The 21767-nt window shown below is 48.3% G+C and overlaps 1 protein-coding gene across 3 annotated transcripts in view; it reads left to right on the forward strand.

The window, feature by feature from the left end:
* The window catches only part of pnpla7b (patatin-like phospholipase domain containing 7b), a 473312-nt gene that overhangs the window by 130508 nt on the left and 321037 nt on the right, over positions 1 to 21767 (forward strand). For all 3 annotated transcript variants that reach the window (XM_072488205.1, XM_072488203.1, XM_072488204.1), the window contains 2 exons: positions 2807 to 2910; positions 9265 to 9423. In XM_072488205.1, the coding sequence (XP_072344306.1) occupies positions 2807 to 2910; positions 9265 to 9423 (263 nt within the window). The remainder of the gene's footprint in view (positions 1 to 2806; positions 2911 to 9264; positions 9424 to 21767) is intronic.

The raw sequence follows: 21767 nt of genomic DNA on the forward strand, positions 1-21767 counted from the left end.
AGTAGTGGATTGGGTGGCAATTGAGGGCGCTTGTTTTTCAGGCAAGTGGAGAGTTTTCCATCACGCTCCAGACTTGTGCCTTTGGACAGGATTTGGAAAGTCAGGAAATTATTTACTCTCTTCAGAATTCCCAGTCTCTGACCTCATTATTTATATGGCTTAGTATTTGTATTGCTAGTCCAGTTCAGTTTCTGGCCGCTGCTAAACCATAGGATGTTGATAGTAGGAGATTCAGTGATGGTAATGCCATTGAATGTCAAGGGGCGATGGTTTGATTCTCTCATATTGAGATGGTCATTGCCTGGCACTTGTATGGCTCAAAAGTTACTTGCCATATCAGCCCAAGCCTGGATATTGTCCAGGTCTTGCTGAATAAGAATACAAACTACTTCAGAGCCTGAAGAATTGTGAATGGTGCTCAGCATTTGTGCATTCATCAGTGAACATCCCCACTTTTGACTTTGTAATGGAGGGAAGGTCACTGATGAAGCAACTGAACATGGTTGGGTCTAAGATACTATCCTGATGAATTCCCGAGGGACTGAGAAAACTAACCTCCAAGCAAGAACCACAACCATCTTCCTTTGTGCTTGGTATGACCCCAGCAAATGTAACGTTCCCCCCCCCCCCCCCACCCACTCCCAATTCCCATTTACTTTGTCTTGCTCAGGCTCCTTAATGCCGCACTCAAATTCTGCCATTGCCTGAAGGGAATTCACGCTCGTCTCACCCCTTGAGTTCAACTCTTTTGCCCATATTTGGGTCAGGAGCTGGCTGGCCCTGGCAGAACATAACCTGAGTGTCAGTGAGAAGGTTATTGCTGAGTAAGTGCTGTTTCATCTCACCACCATCACTTTGCTGATGATCAGGAATGGATTGATGGTGTAGTAGTTGGCTAGGTTGGATTTGTCCTGTTTTTTGTGTGCAGGAGATAGCTGAGCAATTCTCCACATTGCTGGATAGATGCCAGAGTTGTAGCTGTACTGGAACAGCTAGGCATGATCATAGATCATAGATCATAGAATTTACAGTGCAGAAGGAGGCCATTCGGCCCATCGAGTCTGCACCGGCTCTTGGAAAGAGCACCCTACCCAAGATCAACACTTCCATCCTATCCCCATAACCCAGTAACCCCACCCAACATTAAGGGCAATTTTGGACATTAAGGGCAATTTATCATGGCCAATCCACCTAACCTGCACATCTTTAGACTGTGGGAGGAAACCGGAGCACCCGGAGGAAACCCACGCAGACTCTGCACAGACAGTGATCCAAGCCGGAATCGAACCTGTGACCCTGGAGCTGTGAAGCAATTGTGCTATCCACAATGCTAGGTGAGACTAGTTCTGGAGCACAAGTCTTCCGTACTATTGCTGGGATATTGCCCTGGCCCATAGCCTTTGCATTGTCCAGTGCCTTCAGCTGTTTGTTGATATCACGTGAAGAAAATCAAATAGTCGAAAACTTTGAAGCTGGGGAACCCGGGAGGAGGCCAAGTTGGATCATCCGCTCTGCACTTCTGGCTGAAGATTGTTACAAATGCTTCAGCCTTTACTTTTGCTCTGTGTGCTAGGCTCCTCCATCATTAAGGATTTGGGGGTGGGGGGGGGGGGGCGGGAATAGAGATTTGTTGAGCTTCCTCCTCCAGTTAATTGTTTAATTGTCCACCACCATTCACAACTGGATGTGACAGACTGCAGAGCTGCGATCCGATCCGTTGGTTGTGGAGTCGCTTAGTTCTGTATGCTGCTTCCACTGTTTGGTACGCAAGCCGTCCTGTGTTGCAGCGTCACCAGGTCTACATCACATTTTTTGGTATGCATGGTTCTGAGAAGTCGGGGTTCATCCTTCGCCTTTATGGTAGTGGTAGAGTGCGGGGACACGCTGGGCTATGAGTTTTTAGATTGTGGTTAAATACAATTCCGCTCCTACTGATGACCCTCAGAACCCCATGGATGCCCATTTAAACTTTATCCCATTTAACAGGGGGGTAGACCATAAAACGTAGGAGCAGAATTGGGCCACTCGGCCCATCGGGTCTGCTCCGCCATTCAATCATGACGGATATTTTCTCATCCCCAGTCTCCTGCCTTCTCCCCATAACCCCTGATCCCCTCATTAATCAAGAACCTATCTATCTCTGTCTTAAAGACACTCCGTGATTTGGCCTCCGCAGCCTTCAGTGATTTGGCCTCCACAGCCTTCTGTGGCAACGAGTTCCACAGATTCACCACCCTCTGGCTGAAGAAATTCCTCCTCGTCTCTGTTTTAAAGGATCGTCCCTTTAGTCTGAGATGGTGTCCTCTGGTTCGAGTTTTTCCTACAAGTGTAAACATCCTCTCCAGGTCCACTCTATCCAGGCCTCACAGTATCCTGTAAGTTTCAATAAGATCCCCCCTCATTCTTCTAAACTCCAAAGAGTACAAACCGCGAGTTCTCATACGACAAGTTCTTCATTCCAGGGATCATTCTTGTGAACCTCCTCTGGACCCTTTCCAAGGCCAGCACATCCTTTTGTAGTGCCACACAATACGATGGAGGGCATCCTCGGTTTGTTGGTGGGACTTTCTCCACAAGAACTGTGTGATGGTCACAACTACTGATGGTGGCAATTGTCTCTAATCCAAATTTGAGTGCTTATACCAGGAAAACATTGCAGCTTGGCTGCATTTGTTTTAAAACCAATCTGAGAGTCAGTATGGTGACCCTGGGGATGTTTGTTACAGATTGGCAATCTGTGTATCTTTGTAAAATGGATAAATAATTTGCTCTCTTGCTTTGAAATAATTGCTGGTTCTTGTTGCAGGAGGCGCGTCCATTAGTAAATCTGACATGGATATGATGTATGAAAGGGCAAGGATCAGCTTGTCAGCAGAAGATCGTAGTTCCAGTCCTGTCATGTCTGTCAAGGTACATATCTATTTTAGGACTCCATCTAGATCTCTAAATCAGCCAACTGTGAGTTAAGTGAAACTTAAACTAGGCGGGAAACCTCTGTCAAACACGCACTTGGTTAGTCACAGATGCCAAAAGGAAAAATGATACCCTGTTCTAAAACATGAAGAACCCAGTAGATGCTTCATATTTGCTTACATCATTTCATAGATTTCATAAAATTTACAGTGCAGAAGGAGGCCATTCGGCCCATCGAGTCTGCACCGGCTCTTGGAAAGAACACCCTACCCAAGGTCAACACCTCCACCCTATCCCCATAACCCAGTAACCCCACCCAACACTAAGGGCAATCTTGGACACTAAGGGCAATTTATCATGGCCAATCCACCTAAGCTGCACATCTTTGGGCTGCGGGAGGAAACCGGAGCACCCGGAGGAAACCCACGCAGACACGGGGAGGACGTGCAGACTCTGCACAGACAGTGACCCAAGCCGGGAATCGAACCTGGGACCCTGGAGCTGTGAAGCAATTGTGCTATCCACTATGCTACCGTGCTGCCCCTAATAACAGTTACTGCACTTCAAAAGTGATTGCAATATCTTAGGAGGAGAAATAAATAAATTCACGTGCAGGGTATTTACACACACGACATGCATGTATATATTATATAAGCGTGCGTGTGTGAATGTATGTGTGTGTGTGTTATATACACACATATAATTTATATATTATATATTTTATATATATTTTAAATATATTTTATATATATATATATATATATATATATATATATAGAGAGAGAGAGAGAGCATATGTTTAATATATGTATTTTTGTTTGTGTGTATGTATATACATAGAACATAGAACGATACAGCGCAGTACAGGCCCTACGGCCCACGATGTTGCACCGAAACAAAAGCCATCTAACCTACACTATGCCATTATCATCCATATGTTTATCCAATAAACTTTTAAATGCCCTCAATGTTGGCGAGTTCACTACTGTAGCAGGTAGGGCATTCCATGGCCTCACTACTCTTTGCGTAAAGAACCTACCTCTGTCCTATATCTATTACCCCTCAGTTTAAAGCTATGTCCCCTCGTGCCAGCCATTTCCATCCGCGGAGATATACTGTATCATAAAATAATGGAAAACATGGGCCAATATTTAAAACTCTTGGAGAATACATTCCTATATATCCATCATATATGTTATGTTCTTTGTCATTTTAAAATTTTTTCAGTCAAATCTTTTTCTGTGCACTTTTGGAATCAAACCAGTGTGGACGATGCAACATGTCTGCAAGCATAAGAGTTGTTCACTTAAATTTAAATGTATGCAATTTGATTCCAGCCTGACCTCCTTTCAGTTTCCTTAGGACACAGAAGTTGGAAAATTGTACTTGCTTGAACATTTGAACCAAAACATGCAGCTTAAGTTTCCTTTCTTAAACCTTCTTTCAGAATGGAAGCTCTACTGCTGTTAAATGCATCAATCACACAGTGGCATGGCTGGAAAGTGAATAAACATCTCCCCAACAGACTGGGGGAGGTGGATGAGCAGTTCCGGCACTCTGTGTGTGATGCACGATCAATTGCACAAAGACTAAAGTTGGGTACAACTGTGGCTTTATTACAGTCAGATGCGTGGCCTCCTGCTGCAGCTAGCGAAATGGTAGGGCACTGGAGGTCATGCATATTTATACAGTTCTCCGTGGGCGGAGCCAGGCGGCAGGAGCTACCGGCGAACCTGTAGTGCAGGTCCTACCTTGCATCTCCTGTTACAGTGGTTCACCACATTAACCCCCTGTTAAAATGAGTCTGGCGGGGGTGACATGAAACTATATACAATTAGTGCAATTATGTACAGTGGTAGGGAAAGAAAAGTCCATGTTGACGGTACGGAGTCTGTCAAAGGTTCAGCCGGTCCGGTGCTTTGGTGCTTCGTTGGGAGCGGCGTAACGGTGGCGGCGAAGTCGGTGCTGGCGGTGGTGGAGGTGGCACCGATGGTGGTGGTGGTGGTGGTGGCGGTGCTGATGCTGGCCAGTCATGGGGGAACACCGGGAGAGTGCCAAAGTCCTCTTCGTCCTCTTGTGTGGAAAAGGGATGGGGGGGTAGTGGTCTGGTGGGGTCAATATTGGCAGCGCGGTGGGAGGTGGGGGGGGGGGTCTGTCAAAGGTTCAGCCGGTCCGGTGCTTTGGTGCTTCGTTGGGAGCGGCGTAACGGTGGCGGCGAAGTCGGTGCTGGCGGTGGTGGGGGTGGCACCGATGGTGGTGGTGGCGGCGGCGTGCTGATGCTGGCCAGTCATCGGGGAACTCCGGGAGAGTGCCAAAGTCCTCTTCGTCCTCTTGTGTGGAAAAGGGATGGGGGGGGTAGTGGTCTGGTGGGGTCAATATTGGCGGCGCGGTGGGAGGTGGGTGGGGGGGGGGGGGTGGCGCATTGGTGGGGGTGTGTGTTGGGGTGGAACCTGACGGTGCCAGGTCCCTGAGTGAGACAGTATCTTGGCGGCCGTCGGGGAACTCAACGTAGGCATATTGAGGGTTGGCGTGGAGCAGGTGAACCCTGTCCACCAAGGGGTCCGCCTTGTGGAGTCGAACGTGCCTTCGGAGAAGGACCGGTGCTTGAGCATGTGGACTTCCTGGGGAAGGTAAAAACACGTTCACGGGGTGTGTTATTAGAGTCTGTGCACAATAGTGACCGGATGGAGTGCAGTGCGTCAGAGAGGACCTCCTGCCAGCGAGAGGCTGGGAGGTTCCTGGACCATAGGGCCAGCTGGACGGCCCTCCAAACCGTCCCATTCTCCCGTTCTACTTGCCCGTTTCCCCGGGGCTGTAGCTGGTCGTCCTGCTGGAGGCTATACCCCTGCTGAGCAGGAACTGACGCAGCTCATCGCTCATGAATGGGGATCCCCCGTCACTGGATGTAGGCGGGGAAACCGAACAGAGCGAAGATGGTGCTGAGGGCCTTGATGACGGTGGTAGACGTCATATCCCGGGGCATGGGATGGCGAAGGGGAATCTGGAGTACTCATCGACCACACTGAGAATGTACGTGTTACGGTCGGTGGAGGGGAGGGGCCCTTTGAAATCCACGCTGAGGCGTTCAAAGGGGCAGGAAGCCTTCAGGCGCGCACGGTCCGGCCGGTAGAAGTGTGGCTTGCACTCCGCACAGACCTGGCAGTCCCTGGTGACTGTCCTTACTTCCTCGACGGAGTAGGGCAGATTGCGAGCTTTGACCAGATGGCACAATCGAGTGACCCCCGGGTGACAAAAGGGTGTCGTATAGGGCCCGGAGTTGGTCCACTTGTGCGCTGGCCCATGTACCTCGGGAGAGGGTGTCTGGGGGCTCGTTGAGTTTACCGGGGCGATACAAGATCTCGTAATTATAGGTGGCGAGCTCGATTCTCCACCGCAAGATTTTATCATTTTTGATCTTGCCCCGCTGGGTGTTATTGAACATGAAGGCAACCGACCATTGGTCCGTAAGGAGAGTGAATCTCTTACCGGCCAGGTAATGCCTCCAATGCTGCACAGATTCAACGATAGCTTGGGCCTCCTTCTCGACGGATGAGTGTCGAATTTCAGAGGCATGAAGGGTACGGGAAAAGAATGTCACGGGTCTGCCTGCCTGATTTAGAGTGGCGGCAAGGGCGACGTCTGAAGCGTCGCTTTCTACTTGGAAAGCAGTGACTCGTCCACTGCGCGCATCCCGGCCTTGGCGATGTCTGCTCTGATGCGGGCGAAAGCATGTTGTGCCTCGGCCACAAGGGGGAATTGGGTGGACTGAATGAGTGGGCGAGCCTTGTCCGCATAGTTTGGGACCCACTGAGCGTAGTAGGAAAAGAACCCCAGGCAGCGTTTGAGGGCCTTGGGGCAGTGGGGGAGGGGAAGTTCCATTAGGGGGTGCATGCGGTTGGGGTCGGGCCCGAGAAGTCCGTTTTGGATTAGATGGCCGAGAATGGCTAACCGGGTCGTGCTGAACACACACCTCTCTTTGTTGTAGGTCAGGTTGAGAAGAGTGGCAGTACGGAGGAATTTATCGAGGTAGCATTGTGGTCCTGCTGGTCATGGCTGCAGATGGTGACATTACCTAACTACGGAAAGGTGGCCCGCAAACTGTACTGGTTGACCATTCGGTCCATCTCTCTTTGGAAGACCGAGACCCCATTTGTGACACCGAAAGGGACCCTAAGGAAGTGGTAGAGGCGACCGTCCGCCTTGAAGGCAGTGTATGGCCGGTCCGATTTCCGGATGGGAAGCTGGTGGTAGGCGCATTTCAGGTCAATTGTTGAGAAGACCCTGTACTGCGCAATCTGATTGACCATATCAGATATGCGTGGGAGGGGGTACGCGTCGAGCTGCGTGTACCGATTGATGGTCTGGCTGCAGTCCACGACCATCCTGTGTTTCTCCCCAGTTTTAACCACTACCACTTGGGCTCTCCAGGGGCTGTTGCTGGCCTCGATAATACCCTCCTTAAGCAGCCACTGGACTTCGGACCTGATGAATGTCTTGTCCTGGGTGCTGTGCCGTCTGCTCCTAGTGGCAACGGGCTTGCAATCCACAGTTAGATTGGCAAAAAGGGAGGGGGGGGGATCGACCTTGAGGGTCGCGAGGCCGCAAACGGTAAGGCGGGGTATGGGCCCGCCGAATTTGAGGGTGAGGCTCTGGAGGTTGCACTGGAAGTCCAGGCCCAACAGGAGTGCAGCGCAGAGATTAGGAAGGACATAGAGGCGGAAGTTACTAAATTCTACGCCCTGAACAGTGCGGGTGACTGTACAAAAGCCTTTGATCGGGACGGAGTGGGATCCGGAGGCTAGGGAGATCCTTTGATTGGCAGGGTGGACTGCGAGGGAGCAGCGCCTTACCGTATCTGGGTGAACAAAGCTTTCGGTGCTCCCGGAGTCCAGCAGGCACGAGGTCGCGTGGCCGTTGATTTTAACAGTCATCGACGTGTGGCCAGGTTGTGCGGGCGAGATTGGTCCAGCGTCATCGAAGCGAGCTGCGGGTAGCCATCGGATGCTTCGGGTGGCGAGGGTGCGCGGTTCTGATGCCGGGATGCCCGGAGACCCTGTGGGGGACAAGATGGCAGCGCCCATGCTGCGCACATTACGGGGTCGGGACACGATGGCGGCGCCCATTGGTCGCACATGGACCCGGGAGGAGAAGATGGCCGCTCCCATTGTGCGTCTGGCGTGAGGGAGGGGGCGATAGCGGACACGATCGCAGCGACTGTGCGGGCCTGGCACACAGCCGCGAAGTGGCCCTTTTTACTGCAGGCTTTACAAACTGCAGTGCGGGCCGGGCAGTGTTGGTGGGGATGCTTCTGCTGACCGCAGAAGTAGCAGCGGGGAACCTCGGGCTGCGCGGATCAGCGTGCGGCGCAGGCGTATTGCGAACGCAGGGCCCCGGCTGAGGAGGTCGTCGGCGGGGTCCAGGAGGGTAGGAAGGAGTAGAAGGGTGGGCAGTGCGGCGGGAGAGGTACGATTGTACGTTACGGTATGCGACCGTCATGGTGAGCGCCAAGGTTTTCGTCTCCGCCAGTTCGAGCGTGGCCTGTTCCAGCAATCGTTCTCGGATGCGGTCCGACGCAATCCCCGTCACGAAGGCATCGCGCATGAGGAGATTCGAGTGTTCGGCGGCCGGACAGCCTGACAGTCACAGTCCCAGACAAGTGGAATTAGGGCCCGCCAGAAGTCTTCGATGGACTCACTAGGTAGTTGCGAGCGGGTGGCAAGTACAGGCCTGGCGAAGAGCCTGTTTGTCTTCTGCGCGTAGTGTTCTTTGAGGAGTTCCATTGCTTTTGTGTAATTCGTGGCATCTCGGATCAACGGGAACACACTGGAGCTCAGTCTAGAGTGCAGGACATTTATCTTCTGAGCCTCTGTTGGCACGGGGTCCGCCGCGTTGATGTAAGCCTCGAAACATGCTAGCCAGTGAGTAAAGTCTTTCCTGGCGTCGGGCGAGTGCAGATCCAGCTGCAGGCGATCGGGCTTAATTCTGATATCCATTCTGTGGAAAATCTGACTAATAAATTGATGCACGATCAATTGCACAAAGACTAAATTTGGGTACAACTGTGGCTTTATTACAGTCAGATGTGTGGCCTCCTGCTGCAGCTGGCGAAATGGCAGGGCACTGGAGGTCATACATATTTATACAGTTCTCTGTGGGCGGAGCCTGCTGGCAGGAGCTACCGGCGAACCTGTAGTGCAGGTCCTACCTTACATCTCCTGTTACAGTAGTTCACCACAGTGTGATCGTTTGCTTTTATTAAAAAAAACGTTGCTGGGGGGTGATTGTTTTAAAACAAAAATAGAAACTGCAAAAGGTGCCTCTGCCATCTAACCCCATTTATTTGTTCAATAGCCTTCTCTGAAGAAGAGTGTTACTATGATGGAGCAGCCTTCTGTTGTTTATCGCTACGTTGAGGGCGAGGAACAAGCAAGTGTGATTGACAATCAGAAGCAGGAGCACATGATTTTAGAGGCCGGCAAGAAGGATCTTCTGACCTTGATGAAACTTGATGTGAGTTATAAAAATACTTACAAAGGCAGTTTTCTCTTGTGACAAGGTGCTGGATTGCTAATTATAAATACATAGATTTTATACAGATCCACACACAGGCCTCAATGTCCCCTTATGTTATCCAATTTTACAGCCAAATTGGCGAAAGAATCTTTGGTCTGCTGAAGAAGCTTGCATTTGTATGGTGCCCCAGAAATCTCACCAGCTGCAGGAGATGCTAGGGCTGCCTCTGGGAATTGTCCAGTTATGTGAATATCTTCATTGTTAGACTTCTACATTTTCTTGTTGGGGAGATACTTCAGTTCTGCTCAACTTTAAACCTCTTGTGTAGAGGAATATAATCAATGAATTGTTTTGGTCTTGCTCGAAGTTGTTGAAAGGCCTGTAACTGATTACATTGATCTCAAATTTTTAATGGAATGCTTGAGATGCTTGGCTAGTGTGGCACAGTATCAACACTGATCTACAGACCCTTTCTGCTTGGAAATCAGGACGAATTAATTCTCAGGAAAAAGAAATGGTTCGGACATTACAAATAATTCATCTGGCTCGAAATGTTTCCAGTAATTACACATTGATTGTCAAGTTGACATTGCTATCAATGTGTCTCTCTGGATAAAGCTGTCCACTTTTGGTTCAGAGAATTGGAAAATAGGCTGCTGGTATCTACGAACACAAATCTGTGAATGTTACAGTGATCTATCTGTTTACGGCTGTAAAAGGCACTCGCATACATTAAACGCAGTAAACTGTGACTTGGTATTTTTACACCAGTTTAATGAATTGTGCTTTTCAAAACTTTGCATGAAGTTGCCTGGTACATGATTCAAATGTGGATTTTCGGCCTGAGTCAAGAAGGTTGGGCAAGACGGAACTTTGGATTTCCGGCCTGAGTCCGGAAGGTCAGGCCAGACGGAGCTTTGGATTTCCGGCCTGACCTCCTTTTGTACTTCCCAGCTGAAGCCCCTCAGCTGCTTCACTGATTCAGTCTCGCCAGGCTTGAGTCAGGAAGGTCAGGTGAACCGGAGCTTTGGATTTCCGGCCTGAGTCAGGAAGGTCGGGCAAGGTGGAGCTTTGGATTTTGAGTGAAGGCAAGTGGCTGCGGAGCAACAATCTGCCACAGATTGCCTCTCCGAGGAAGTTACCGGCCAATCATTATTTTTTTCCTATTTGGATCTCTGCTAAATCTAATTCCTGTGCCCAATTAAAACATTTTCAAAGTGGTATCAGAATTATTATTACTTTTTTTTTGTTTTTGTTTATAAATTAAAGTACCCAATTATTTTTTTCTAATTAAGGGACAATTCAGCGTGGCCAATTACCTGCACATCTTTGGGTTGGGGGGGGATGAGACCCGCCCAGGCATGGGGAGAATGTGCAAACACCACATGGACAGTGACCCTGGTCCTCGCCGCCTTGAGGCAGCAGTGCTAATGGTCTCAGAACCTTGCTGCCGAGTGTATTGCTATGGCAACAGCTAAATTTCATGACTTTAGGCGTTAACCCTTATTGACAGAATTTGATGATTATTACAATGCTCAAACATAAATTTAAAACCCTGTGCAGAATGTAGAGGTGAAGTCAAACTGCTAGACTCTGCAAGGAGATGTCTTTGGTTTGGAGGGGTAAGGAAGTGGAAGGAGATTAAATGAATTAGCTGGGCAATTTAACATTCAAAGTCCTAATTTATTGGACACTAACCTCCAGTTTGTTCATTGCAAAGGAAACTTACATTGCTAATTTTTCAAATGTGAATTGTGTCATAGTACATTACCTGTTTTGGATAGCAAGATTTAGTTCATTTATGTACTCATAAAATCGGTGACAGAAAAATGCATTGATCGTTTTCTAATGCTTGCTTCGTGTACTTGTTGGAATTTAGAAGGATGAGGGGGGATCTTATAGAAACGTATAGAATTATGAAGGGAATAGATAGGATAGATGCGGCAGGTTGTTTCCACTGGCGGGTGAAAGCAGAGCTCGGGGGCATAGCCTCAAAATAAGGGGAAGTAGATTTAGGACTGAGTTTAGGAGGAACTTCTTCACCCAAAGGGTTGTGAATCTATGGAATTCCTTGCCCAGTGAAGCAGTAGAGGCTCCTTCATTAAATGTTTTTAAGATAAAGATAGATAGTTTTTTGAAGAATAAAGGGATTAAGGGTTATGGTGTTCGGGCCAGAAAGTGGAGCTGAGTCCACAAAAGATCAGCCATGATCTCATTGAATGGTGGAGCAGGCTCGAGGGGCCAGATGGCCTACTCCTGCTCCTAGTTCTTATGTTCTTATGTAAAACAACCAGTGGCAATTCAGTGGGTCCAAGTTGATGGAAGTATTGCGGCCTTACCCAAACTCCCCATCCCCGGGCCTCCACCCCCCCTCTTCCTCCGTGGGGCCCTGCTCCTCCAACACCGACGCCCACACTCTCCCACAGCCCCCACATCAAATCCATTCACCCATCCCTACCCAGCACCAAAACAAAAAGAACATTCCCCAAACGCAGTAAACACAGTAAACATCTCCCCACGACAAACCCTCAATTTGAGTCCAACTTTTCAGTCTGTATAAAGCTCCAAGCCTCATCAGGTGTTTCAAAATATTGGTGTCGATCTTGGAACGTGACCCACAATCGCGCTGGCTGCAGCATCCCGAACTATACCCCCTTCCGATGGAGCACCGCCTTAGCCTGGTTGAAACCAGCCCTTTTCTTGGCCACCTCCGCACTCCAGTCCTGGTAAATTCGGATCTCCGTGTTCTCCCACCTGCTGCTCCGCTCTTTTTTACCCCATCTCAGGACACACTCTCTGTCCATAAAGCGGTGGAACCTCACCACTACCGCCCTTGGTGGGTCGTTGGCTTTGGGTCTCCTTGCCATGACTCGATGAGCCCCATCCAGCTCCAGGGGCCTCAGGAAAGCTCCCGCGCCCATTAGCGAATTGAGCATCGTGCTCCTATATGCCCCGGCATTGGGCCCCTCCACTCCTTCAGGGAGACCCAGAATCTGAAGATTCTTCCTCCTCGACCTATTCTCCAGGTTCTCGAATTTTTCCGCCCACCTCTTGTGCAGCGCCTCGTGCGCCTCCACCTTCACCGCCAGGCCATAGATCTCGTCCTCGATCTCCGAGGCTTTTTGCCGCACCTCCCGGATCGCCGCCCCTTGGGCCTTCTGGGTCTCCACAAGCTTCTCAATCGCCGCCTTCATTGGCGCCAGCATTTCTGTCCTCGGTTCCTTAAAGCAGCGTTTAAGAAACTCCTGCTGCTCCTGCGACCACTACGCCCACGCTGCTTGGTCTCCACCCGCCGCCATCTTGTTTTTCCTGCCTCGCACTTTTCGCTGCACCAGGATCACTTTTTTAACCGCTCCACTCCTGGTCCAATCCATATAATGTCGGGGGGAACCTTGCTGTCACCTTCCCATACTGGAAGCCGTCGAACAATTGCCGCTGGGGCCCCTCTGAAGAGCCCTAAAGTCCGTTACTGGCGGGAGCTGCCGAACGTGCGACCTAGCTAGGCATAGCCGCAACCGGAAATCTTGCAACATCTTTTCAAATGCGTAATTAGTGCTGTACATCTTTCGTCCAAATTTGAGACTTGTATCACTGAAGCTGTTGCGTTTGCTATTTTGGGCCTGATTCCTGGTCTACATAGGCCCATAACGCACTTTCAGTACTGGTCTGTACAGAATGCCTCTGTAACTTTGCAGATGTGTCTATTCCGACTGCGCCATCGCTCTTGCAAACTCTGCATTTCTTGCTGCAACGGTGACAACACCTTTTTGCATTTACGATTGTACTGGCCACCCTCCATCTTGTGCGACAATGGTTTGTGCTGTGGTGGTCAGCTCTGTATTAAGAATGACCTGGAATGGTTCAGAAGCCATTTTTGGGCATGGCAGTCAGTCTATGCCATACCTGCTGAAGAGAAGACAGTGGGCTGAGAAGGTGCACGGTTCGCTGGCATCTTTTTTATGTGGTCCCTCAACTCATAGAATCATAGAATTTACAGTGCAGAAGGAGGCCATTCGGCCCAACAAGTCTGCACCGACCCGTGGAAAGAGCACCTTACTTAAGCCCACAACTCCACCCTATTCCGTAACCCAGTAACTCCAGCTAACATTTTTGGACACTGAGGACAATTTAGCATGGCCAATCCACCTAGCCTGCACATCTTTGGACTGTGGGAGGAAACCGGAGCATCCGGAGGAAGCCCACGCAGACATGGGGAGGACGTGCAGACTCCACACAGACAGTGACCCAAGCCGGGTATCGAACCTGGGACCCTGGTGCTGTGATGCAACAGTGCTAACCACTGTGCTACCGTGCACCCATTTCGGCCAGCTGAGCTTTTCTTTTCTGCTCGCCTCTTCCAACATCCATCCAAACCACCAGCCTCCAGAGGTCACGGCCATCAGCAACTCTTTCCCAGTTACCAGTAGCAATGTCTGCCATCTTGTATGTTGCTTGTAGGTAGGTGTCCTTTCAGCGGAGGTAAGAACCCCCAGGAAGTCGTGGTCCTGTGGCCAGTTCACCGGACAGCTACTCAAGCTATTTACTTGTGTTTATGCAGTGTCTTTGTTTTTTTTAATTTAGTGTATCCAATTAATTTTTGCCAATTAAGGGGCAATTTAGCATGGCCAATCCACCTACCCTGCACATCTTTGGATTGTGGGGGCGAAGCCCACAGAAACATGGGGAGAATGTGCAAACTCCACACGGACAGTGACCCAGAGCCGGGATCGAACCTGGGACCTCGGTGCCGTGAGGCAACTGTGCGAACCACTTTTATGCAGCGTCTTTAACATAGTAAAATGCCCATAGCCCTTTACAGGACACCAATTGTTGACTCCTTCTACAGTACAAACTGCAGACTCAGCAGCAAGGGAGTTTTGATGCATTAGTATGGAAGTTTTCAATTTCTAAATTTTTAAAATAAGCATCACTCTAAGTATGATTTGCGTTTTCAATTTGTGTTTTCTCTTTGAAATTCTACCTTTTAAGGTAAGCAAAATGCTTTGACATCTCATAAGCTGATTTTTAGAAAACTTTCAATGCTGAACCATCACTCGTATGTTGCATTCATTCTCAAAGGATTCCGGCTGAAATTTAGCTTTTCTAAAATGTTGCTCAGTATAATTCTTGGAACACAAGTGAAAAATTCACAACAACATTCTTTATATTGAAGACATTTGGTGTTGAGTGATATATTATTCCTCTAGTTAATGGTCATTTGATAACGAGGGATATTGTGAACCTCGTCAAAAAGAAAAAGACTTGTACAGTCTAGAAGGGCGGGGACAGTTTAAACCCTTGATGAGTTTCAAGAAAGTAGGAAGGTACTGAAGCAGGAAATTAGGAGGGGTCATGAAATGTCCTTGGCAAGTAGGATTAAGGTGAATCCCAAAGCTTTCTATTCATGTGTAAAATGCAAGAGGGTGGCTAAGGAAAGGATTGGACCACTTAAGGACAAGAGGAAATGGGCGAGGTGCTGAATGAGCACTTTGCAACAGTGCTCACCAACAAAAGGGACTTTGTGGAAGGTGACACTCGGGAAGGGTGTGTGGACAGTCTGGATCATGTTAACATCGAAAAGGAGGCGATATTGGGTCTTTTAAAAGATATTAAGGTAGATAAGTCTCCTGGGCGAAATGGGATTTACCCCAGAAAACTGAAGGAAGCAAGGGAGGAAATTGCTGGGACATCTTGACTGACATCTTTGTGTCCTCATTGGCTGCAGGTGAGATCCCAGAGGACTGGAGAATAGCAAATGTGGTACCCCTGTTTAAGAAAGGTATAGGGATAATCCTGGAAACTATAGGCTGGTGAGCCTCACGTCGGTAGTAGGTAAATTATTGGAGAGAATTCTTAGGAACAGGATTTATACCCATTTGGAAACAAATGGGCTCATTAGCCAAAAATAGCATCAACCATGTAAAGGAGAGGTCGTGCCTCACTAACTTGATCGAGTATTTTGAGGAGGTGACAAAGATGATTGATGAGGGGAGGGCGTTGTTTACATGGACTTCAGTAAAGCCTTTGACAAGGTGCCTCATGGCAGACTGGTATAAAAGGTGAAGTCATACGGGATCAGGGATGAGGTGGTAAGATGGATATTGAACTGGCTCGGTCACAGAAGGCAAAGGGTAGCAGTAGAAGGGTGTTTTTCTGTATGGAAGGTAATGAAATGAAAATCACTTATTGTCACAAGTAGGCTTCAAATGAAGTTACTGTGAAAAGCCCCTAGTCGCCACATTCCGGTGCCTGTTCGGGGAGGCTGGTATGGGAATTGAACCGTGCTGCTGGCCTGCCTTGGTCTGCTTTCAAAGCCAGCGATTTAGCCCTGTGCTAAACCAGCCCCTCCAGTGGTGTTCCACAGGGACTGGGATCTGTGCTTGGGCCTCTGTTGTTTGAGTGTACACAAACTATTTGGAGGAAAAGGTGGCCAGTCTGATTAGTAAGTTTGCGGATGACAACAAGGTTGGTGGGGTGGCAGATAGTGTTGAGGATTGTCAGAAGATACGGCAGGACATAGATAGGTTGGAGACTTGGGCAGAGAAGTGGCAAATGGTGTTTAATCTGGACAAATGTGAGGTAATGCAATTTGGTAGGTCTAACTGAGGGGAAATATGCTGTAAATGGCAAAACTCTTAGGAATATAGAAAGTCAGAGAGATCTCGGCATGTGTGTCCACAGATCTTTGAAGGTGGCAACACTAGTGGATAATGTAGTCAAGAAAGCATATGGAATGCGTGCCTTCCTTAGACGGGGCATCGAGTATAAAACCTGGCAAGTCATGCTACTAAGTGAACCTTGGTACGGCCGCACTTGGAATATTGTGCACAATTCTGGTCGCCACACCACCAGAAGGATGTGGAGGCTTTGGAGAGGGTGCAGAGCTGGTTTACCAGGATGTTGCTTGGTCTGGAGGGTGTTAGCTATGTGGAGAGGCTGAATAGACTCGGAGATTGAAAGACAGAGATTGAGGGGGTGACCTGATAGAGGTCTACAAAAATATGAGAGGCATGGATAGAGTGGATGGGCAGGCACACTTTCCCAGGATGGAGGGGTCAGTCACCAGGGGGCATAGGTTTAAGGTCCGTGGGGCAAAGTTTAGAGGAGATGTGCGAGGCAGGTTTTTTACACAGGGTGGTGAGTGCCTAGAACGCGTTGACAGGGGAGGTTGTGGAAGCAGATACAGTAACAGGGTTCAAAAGGCATCTTGACAAGCACATGGTGGGATGGGTATAGCGGGACAAGGCACAAGGAAGTGCTGAGGGTTTTGGCAAGGGTTGGTATCATGACTGATACAGGCTTGGAGGGCCTGTTCTTGTGCTATTTTGTTCTTTGTTCTTATTTGAAAAATTGCTGCTAAATTGCATATGAAATGGATTAGATAGTTACGTGAGTTAATAATTATGGGCGACTACCCAAAAATTTGGTAGTCTAATGAACACGTTCTGAACCCTTCAGTGAGTCTGCTGCCTGGTGCGGTCCCCGTATGTTGAGAGATCAGTTAATGTTCTACCTAACATTGTTGGTTAGTCACAGATTTTGAATCACAGAATGATACAGCATAGGAGGAGACCATTCTGCTCATGTTAGCGCTTTGAAAGACCTATTCAGACAGATTCCTTTCCCTGCTGTTTTCCCATAGCTTTGTAAGTTTTACCCCTTGGGTATTTGTCCAATTCCCTTTTAAAAGTTGCTACTGAATCTGCTTTCACCACCCTTTTGAGCTTGTGCATTCCAGATCATACTGAGCTGTGTAATGTATTTTTTCCCTCCTGTTACCTCTGGCTCTTTTGCCAATTACTGTTGCCGACCTTTTTCCCAGTCGACAATTTCTTCTTGTTTACTCCATTAAAACCCATCATAATTTTGAACCCCTATCATATCTGTCTAACCATCTCTGTACTGAAAGCAACAACCCTAGTTTTTCTAATTTCTTCATGTAACAAGTCTTTCATCCCTGTTAAAATTAGTCCAGTTAAATTTCCTGTGTACGCTCACTTAGACTTTCCTAAAGGCCCAGTTGGACCCTGACTGACGTGTTTTTGCTTTCGCTTAATTACCGAAATAAAAACGACATGCAGGTCATGCAGCATCAATAGAAAGAGAAACCGTATTAATGTTTTGAGTCCAATATGACTTATTGCAGAACCGTTAGCTTAACTTAGTTATATTTGTACTCTGCCTCTCTGAAACCAAGGATCCACTATGCCTTTTTATAGCTACTTTTTCAACTATTCAGCCGCCTTCAAAAACTTCTGCATCTACCTTTCTGGGCCCCTCTGTCCCTCTAGCCCCTTATAATTGTATTATGTAGTTTAGATTGCATCTTCTCTTCCGACCAAAATGAAATAGAACATGGAACATAGAACATTACAGCGCAGTACAGGCCCTTCGGCCCTCGATGTTGCGCCGACCTGTGAAACCACTCTAAAGCCCATCAACACTATTCCCTTATCGTCCATATGTCTATCCAATGACCATTTGAATGCCCTTCGTGTTGGCGAGTCCACAACTGTTGCAGGCAGGGTATTCCGCGCCCTTACTACTCTCTGAGTAAAGAACCTACCTCTGACATCTGTCTTATATCTATCTCCCCTCAATTTAAAGCTATGCCCCCTCGTGCTAGACATCACCATCCGAGGAAAAAGGCTCTCACTGTCCACCCTATCCAATCCTCTGATCCTCTTGTGTGCCTCAATTAAGTCACCTCTTAACTTCTCTCTAACAAAAACAGCCTCAAGTCCCTCAGCCTTTCCTCATAAGATCTTCCCTCTATACCAGGCAACATTCTGGTAAATCTCCTCTGCACCCTTTCCAATGCTTCCACATCCTTCCTATAATGTGGCAACCAGAATTGCACGCAATACTCCAAATGCGGCCGCACCAGAGTTTTGTACAGCTGCAACATGACCTCATGGCTCCGAAACTCAATCCCTCTACCAATAAAAGCTAACACACTGTACGCCTTCTTAACAACCCTCTCAACCTGGGTGGCAACTTTCAGGGATCTATGTACATGGACACTGATATCTCTCTCCTCATCCACACTACCAAGAATCTTACCATTAGCCCAGTACTCTGTCTTTCTGTTATTCCTTCCAAAATTAATCCCCTCACACTTTTCTGCATCAAACTCCATTTGCCACCTCTCAGCCCAGCGCTGCAGCTTATCTATGTCTCTCTGTAACTTGTAACATCCTTCACTGTCCACAACTCCACCGACTTTAGTGTCATCTGCAAATTTACTCACCCATCCTTCTACGCCCTCCTCCAGGTCATTTATAAAAATGACAAACAGCAGTGGCCCCAAAACAGATCCGTGTGGCACTAGTAACTGGACTCCAGTTTGAACATTTCCCATCAACCACCACTTTGTCTTCTTCGAGCTAGCCAATTTCTGATCCAAACTGCTAAATCACCCTGAATCCCATGCCTCCGTATTTTCAGCAGTAGCCTACCGTGGGGAACCTTATCAAATGCTTTACTGAAATCCATATACACCACATCAACTGCTTTACCCTCATCCACCTGTTTGGTCACCTTCTCAAAGAACTCAATAAGGTTTGTGAGGCACAACCTACCCTTCACAAAACCGTGTTGACTATCTCTAATCAAATGATTCCTTTCCAGATGATTATACATCCTATCTCTTATAAACCTTTCCAAGACTTTGCCCAGAACAGAAATAAGGCTCACTGGCCTATAGTTACCGGGGTTGTCTCTACTCGCCTTCTTGAACAAGGGGACAACATTTGCTATCCTCCAGTCTTCTGGCACTATTCCTGTAGACAAAGATGACTCAAAGATCAAAGCCAAAGGCCCAGCAATCTCCTCCCTAGCTTCCCAGAGAATCCTAGGATAAATCCCATCCGGCCCAGGGGACTTATCTATTTTCACACTTTCCAGAATTGCTAACACCTCCTCCTTATGAACCTCAAGCCCTTCTAGCCTAGTAGCCTGAATCTCAGTATTCTCCTCGACAACATTGCCTTTTTCCTGTGTGAATACAAACGGAAAATATTCATTTAGCACCTCTCCTATCTCCTCGGACTCCACGCATAACTTCCCACTACTGTCCTGGACTGGCCCTACTCTTACCCTAGTCATTCTTTTATTCCTGACATCTATCGAAAGCTTTAGGGTTATCCTTGATCCTATCTGCCAAAGACTTCTCATGTCCCATCCTGGCTCTTCTTAGCTCTCTCTTTAGGTCCTTCCTAGCTAACTTGTAACTCTCGAGCACCCTAACTGAACCTTCATGTCTCATCTTTACATAAGCCTCCTTCTTCCTCTTGACAAGTGTTTCGACTGCTTTAGTAAACCACGGTTCCCTTGCTCGACCACTTCCTCCCTGCCTGACAAGTACATATTTATCAAGGACATGCAGTAGCTGTTCCTTGAACAAGCTCCACATTTCCATTGTGCCCATCCCCTGCAGTTTTCCTCTCCATCCGATGCATCCTAAGTCTTGCCTCATCGCATCATAATTGCCTTTCCCCCAGATATAACTCTTGCCCTGCGGTCTATACCTATCCCTTTCCATCACTAAAGTAAACGTAATCGAATTGTGGTCACTATCACCAAAGTGCTCACCTACCTCCAAATCTAACACCTGTCCTGGTTCATTACCCAGTACCAAATCCAATATGGCCTCGCCTCTCATTGGCCTATCTACATACTGTGTCAGGAAACCCTCCTGCACACATTGGACAAAAATGGACCCATGTAAAGTACTCGAACTATAGCGTTTCCAGTCAATATTTGGAAAGTTAAAGTCCCCCATTAAACTGCCCTGTTGCTTTTGTTCCTATCCAGGATCATCTTTGCAATCCTTTCCTCTCCATCTCTGGAACTTTTCGGAGGCCTATAGAAAACCCCGAACAGGGTGATCTCTCCTTTCCTGTTTCTAACCTCAGCCCATACCACCTCAGTCGACGAGTCCTCATCAAACGTCCTTTCTGCCACCGTAATACTGTCCTTGACTAACAATGCTACTCCTCCCCCTCTTACCACCTTCCCTGAGCTTACTGAAATATCTAAACACCGGCACCTGCAACAACCATTCTTGTCCCTGCTCTATCCATGTCTTCGAAATGGCCACAACATCGAAGTCCCAGGTACCAACCCATGCCGCAAGTTCACCCACCTTATTCCGGGTACTCCTGGCATTGAAGAAGACACACTTTAAACCACCTTCCTGCCTGCCGGTACACTCCTGCAACTTTGAAACCTTACTCATGACCTCACTACTCTCAACCTCCTGTACACTGGAGCTACAATTCAGGTTCCCACTCCCCTGCTGAACTAGTTTAAACCCTCCCGAAGAGCATTAGCAAATTTCCCGCCCAGGATATTGGTACCCCTCTGGTCCAGGTGTAGACCATCCCGTTTGTAGAGGTCCCACCGACCCAGAATGAGCCCCAATTATCCAGAAATCTGAAACCCTCCCTCCTGCACCATCCCTGTAGCCACGTGTTCAACTCCTCTCTCTCCCTATTCCTCTTCTCGCTAGCACATGGCACGGGTAACAACCCAGAGATAATTCTGTTTGTCCTGGATCTAAGTTTCCACTCTAGCCCCCTGAATTCCTGCCTTACATCCCTATCCCTACCTATGTCGTTGGTACCTATGTGGACCACGACTTGGGGCTGCTCCCCCTCCCCGTTACGGATCCCGAAAAAACGATCCGAGACATCACGGACCCTGGCACCTGGGAGGCAACACACCAACTGCGAGTCTCTCTCGTTGCCACAGAATCTCCTATCTATCCCCCTAACTATGGAGTCTCCAATGACTAATGCTCTACTCCTCTTCCCCCTTCCCTTCTGAGCAACAGGGACAGATTCTGTGCCAGAGACCTGTACCCCATGGCTTACCCCTGGTAAGTTTTCCCCCCCCCCTCCCTTAACAGTATCCAAAGCGACATACTTGTTACTAAGGGGAACGACCACAGGGGATCCCTGTACTGACTGCTTTCTCCCAGCCCCTCTCACCATCACCAATCTATCTTTATTCTTCGGAGTAACTACATCCCTGAAGCTTCTATCTATAACCACCTCTGCCTCCCGAATGATCCGAAATTCATCCAGCTCCAGCTCCCTAACGCGGTTTCTGAGGAGCTGGAGATGGGTGCACTTCCCACAGATGAAATCAGCAGGGACACTGAAGGCGTCCTTCGGCTCAAACATTCTGCAGGAGGAACGTTGCACTACCTTCCCTGCCATCCCCTCTAGATAAAAAAAAAAGAAAAAGAAAGAAAGAGCTTGCCTGTTATTCACTCTACCCCTTCGGTTAAAGGAGGTGGAAGGATGGGGGACACTACAAGTGTAGTGTCTAGGGTT

Source organism: Scyliorhinus torazame, chromosome 22, assembly GCF_047496885.1.
Source record: "Scyliorhinus torazame isolate Kashiwa2021f chromosome 22, sScyTor2.1, whole genome shotgun sequence".
Taxonomy (NCBI): Eukaryota; Metazoa; Chordata; class Chondrichthyes; order Carcharhiniformes; family Scyliorhinidae; genus Scyliorhinus; species Scyliorhinus torazame.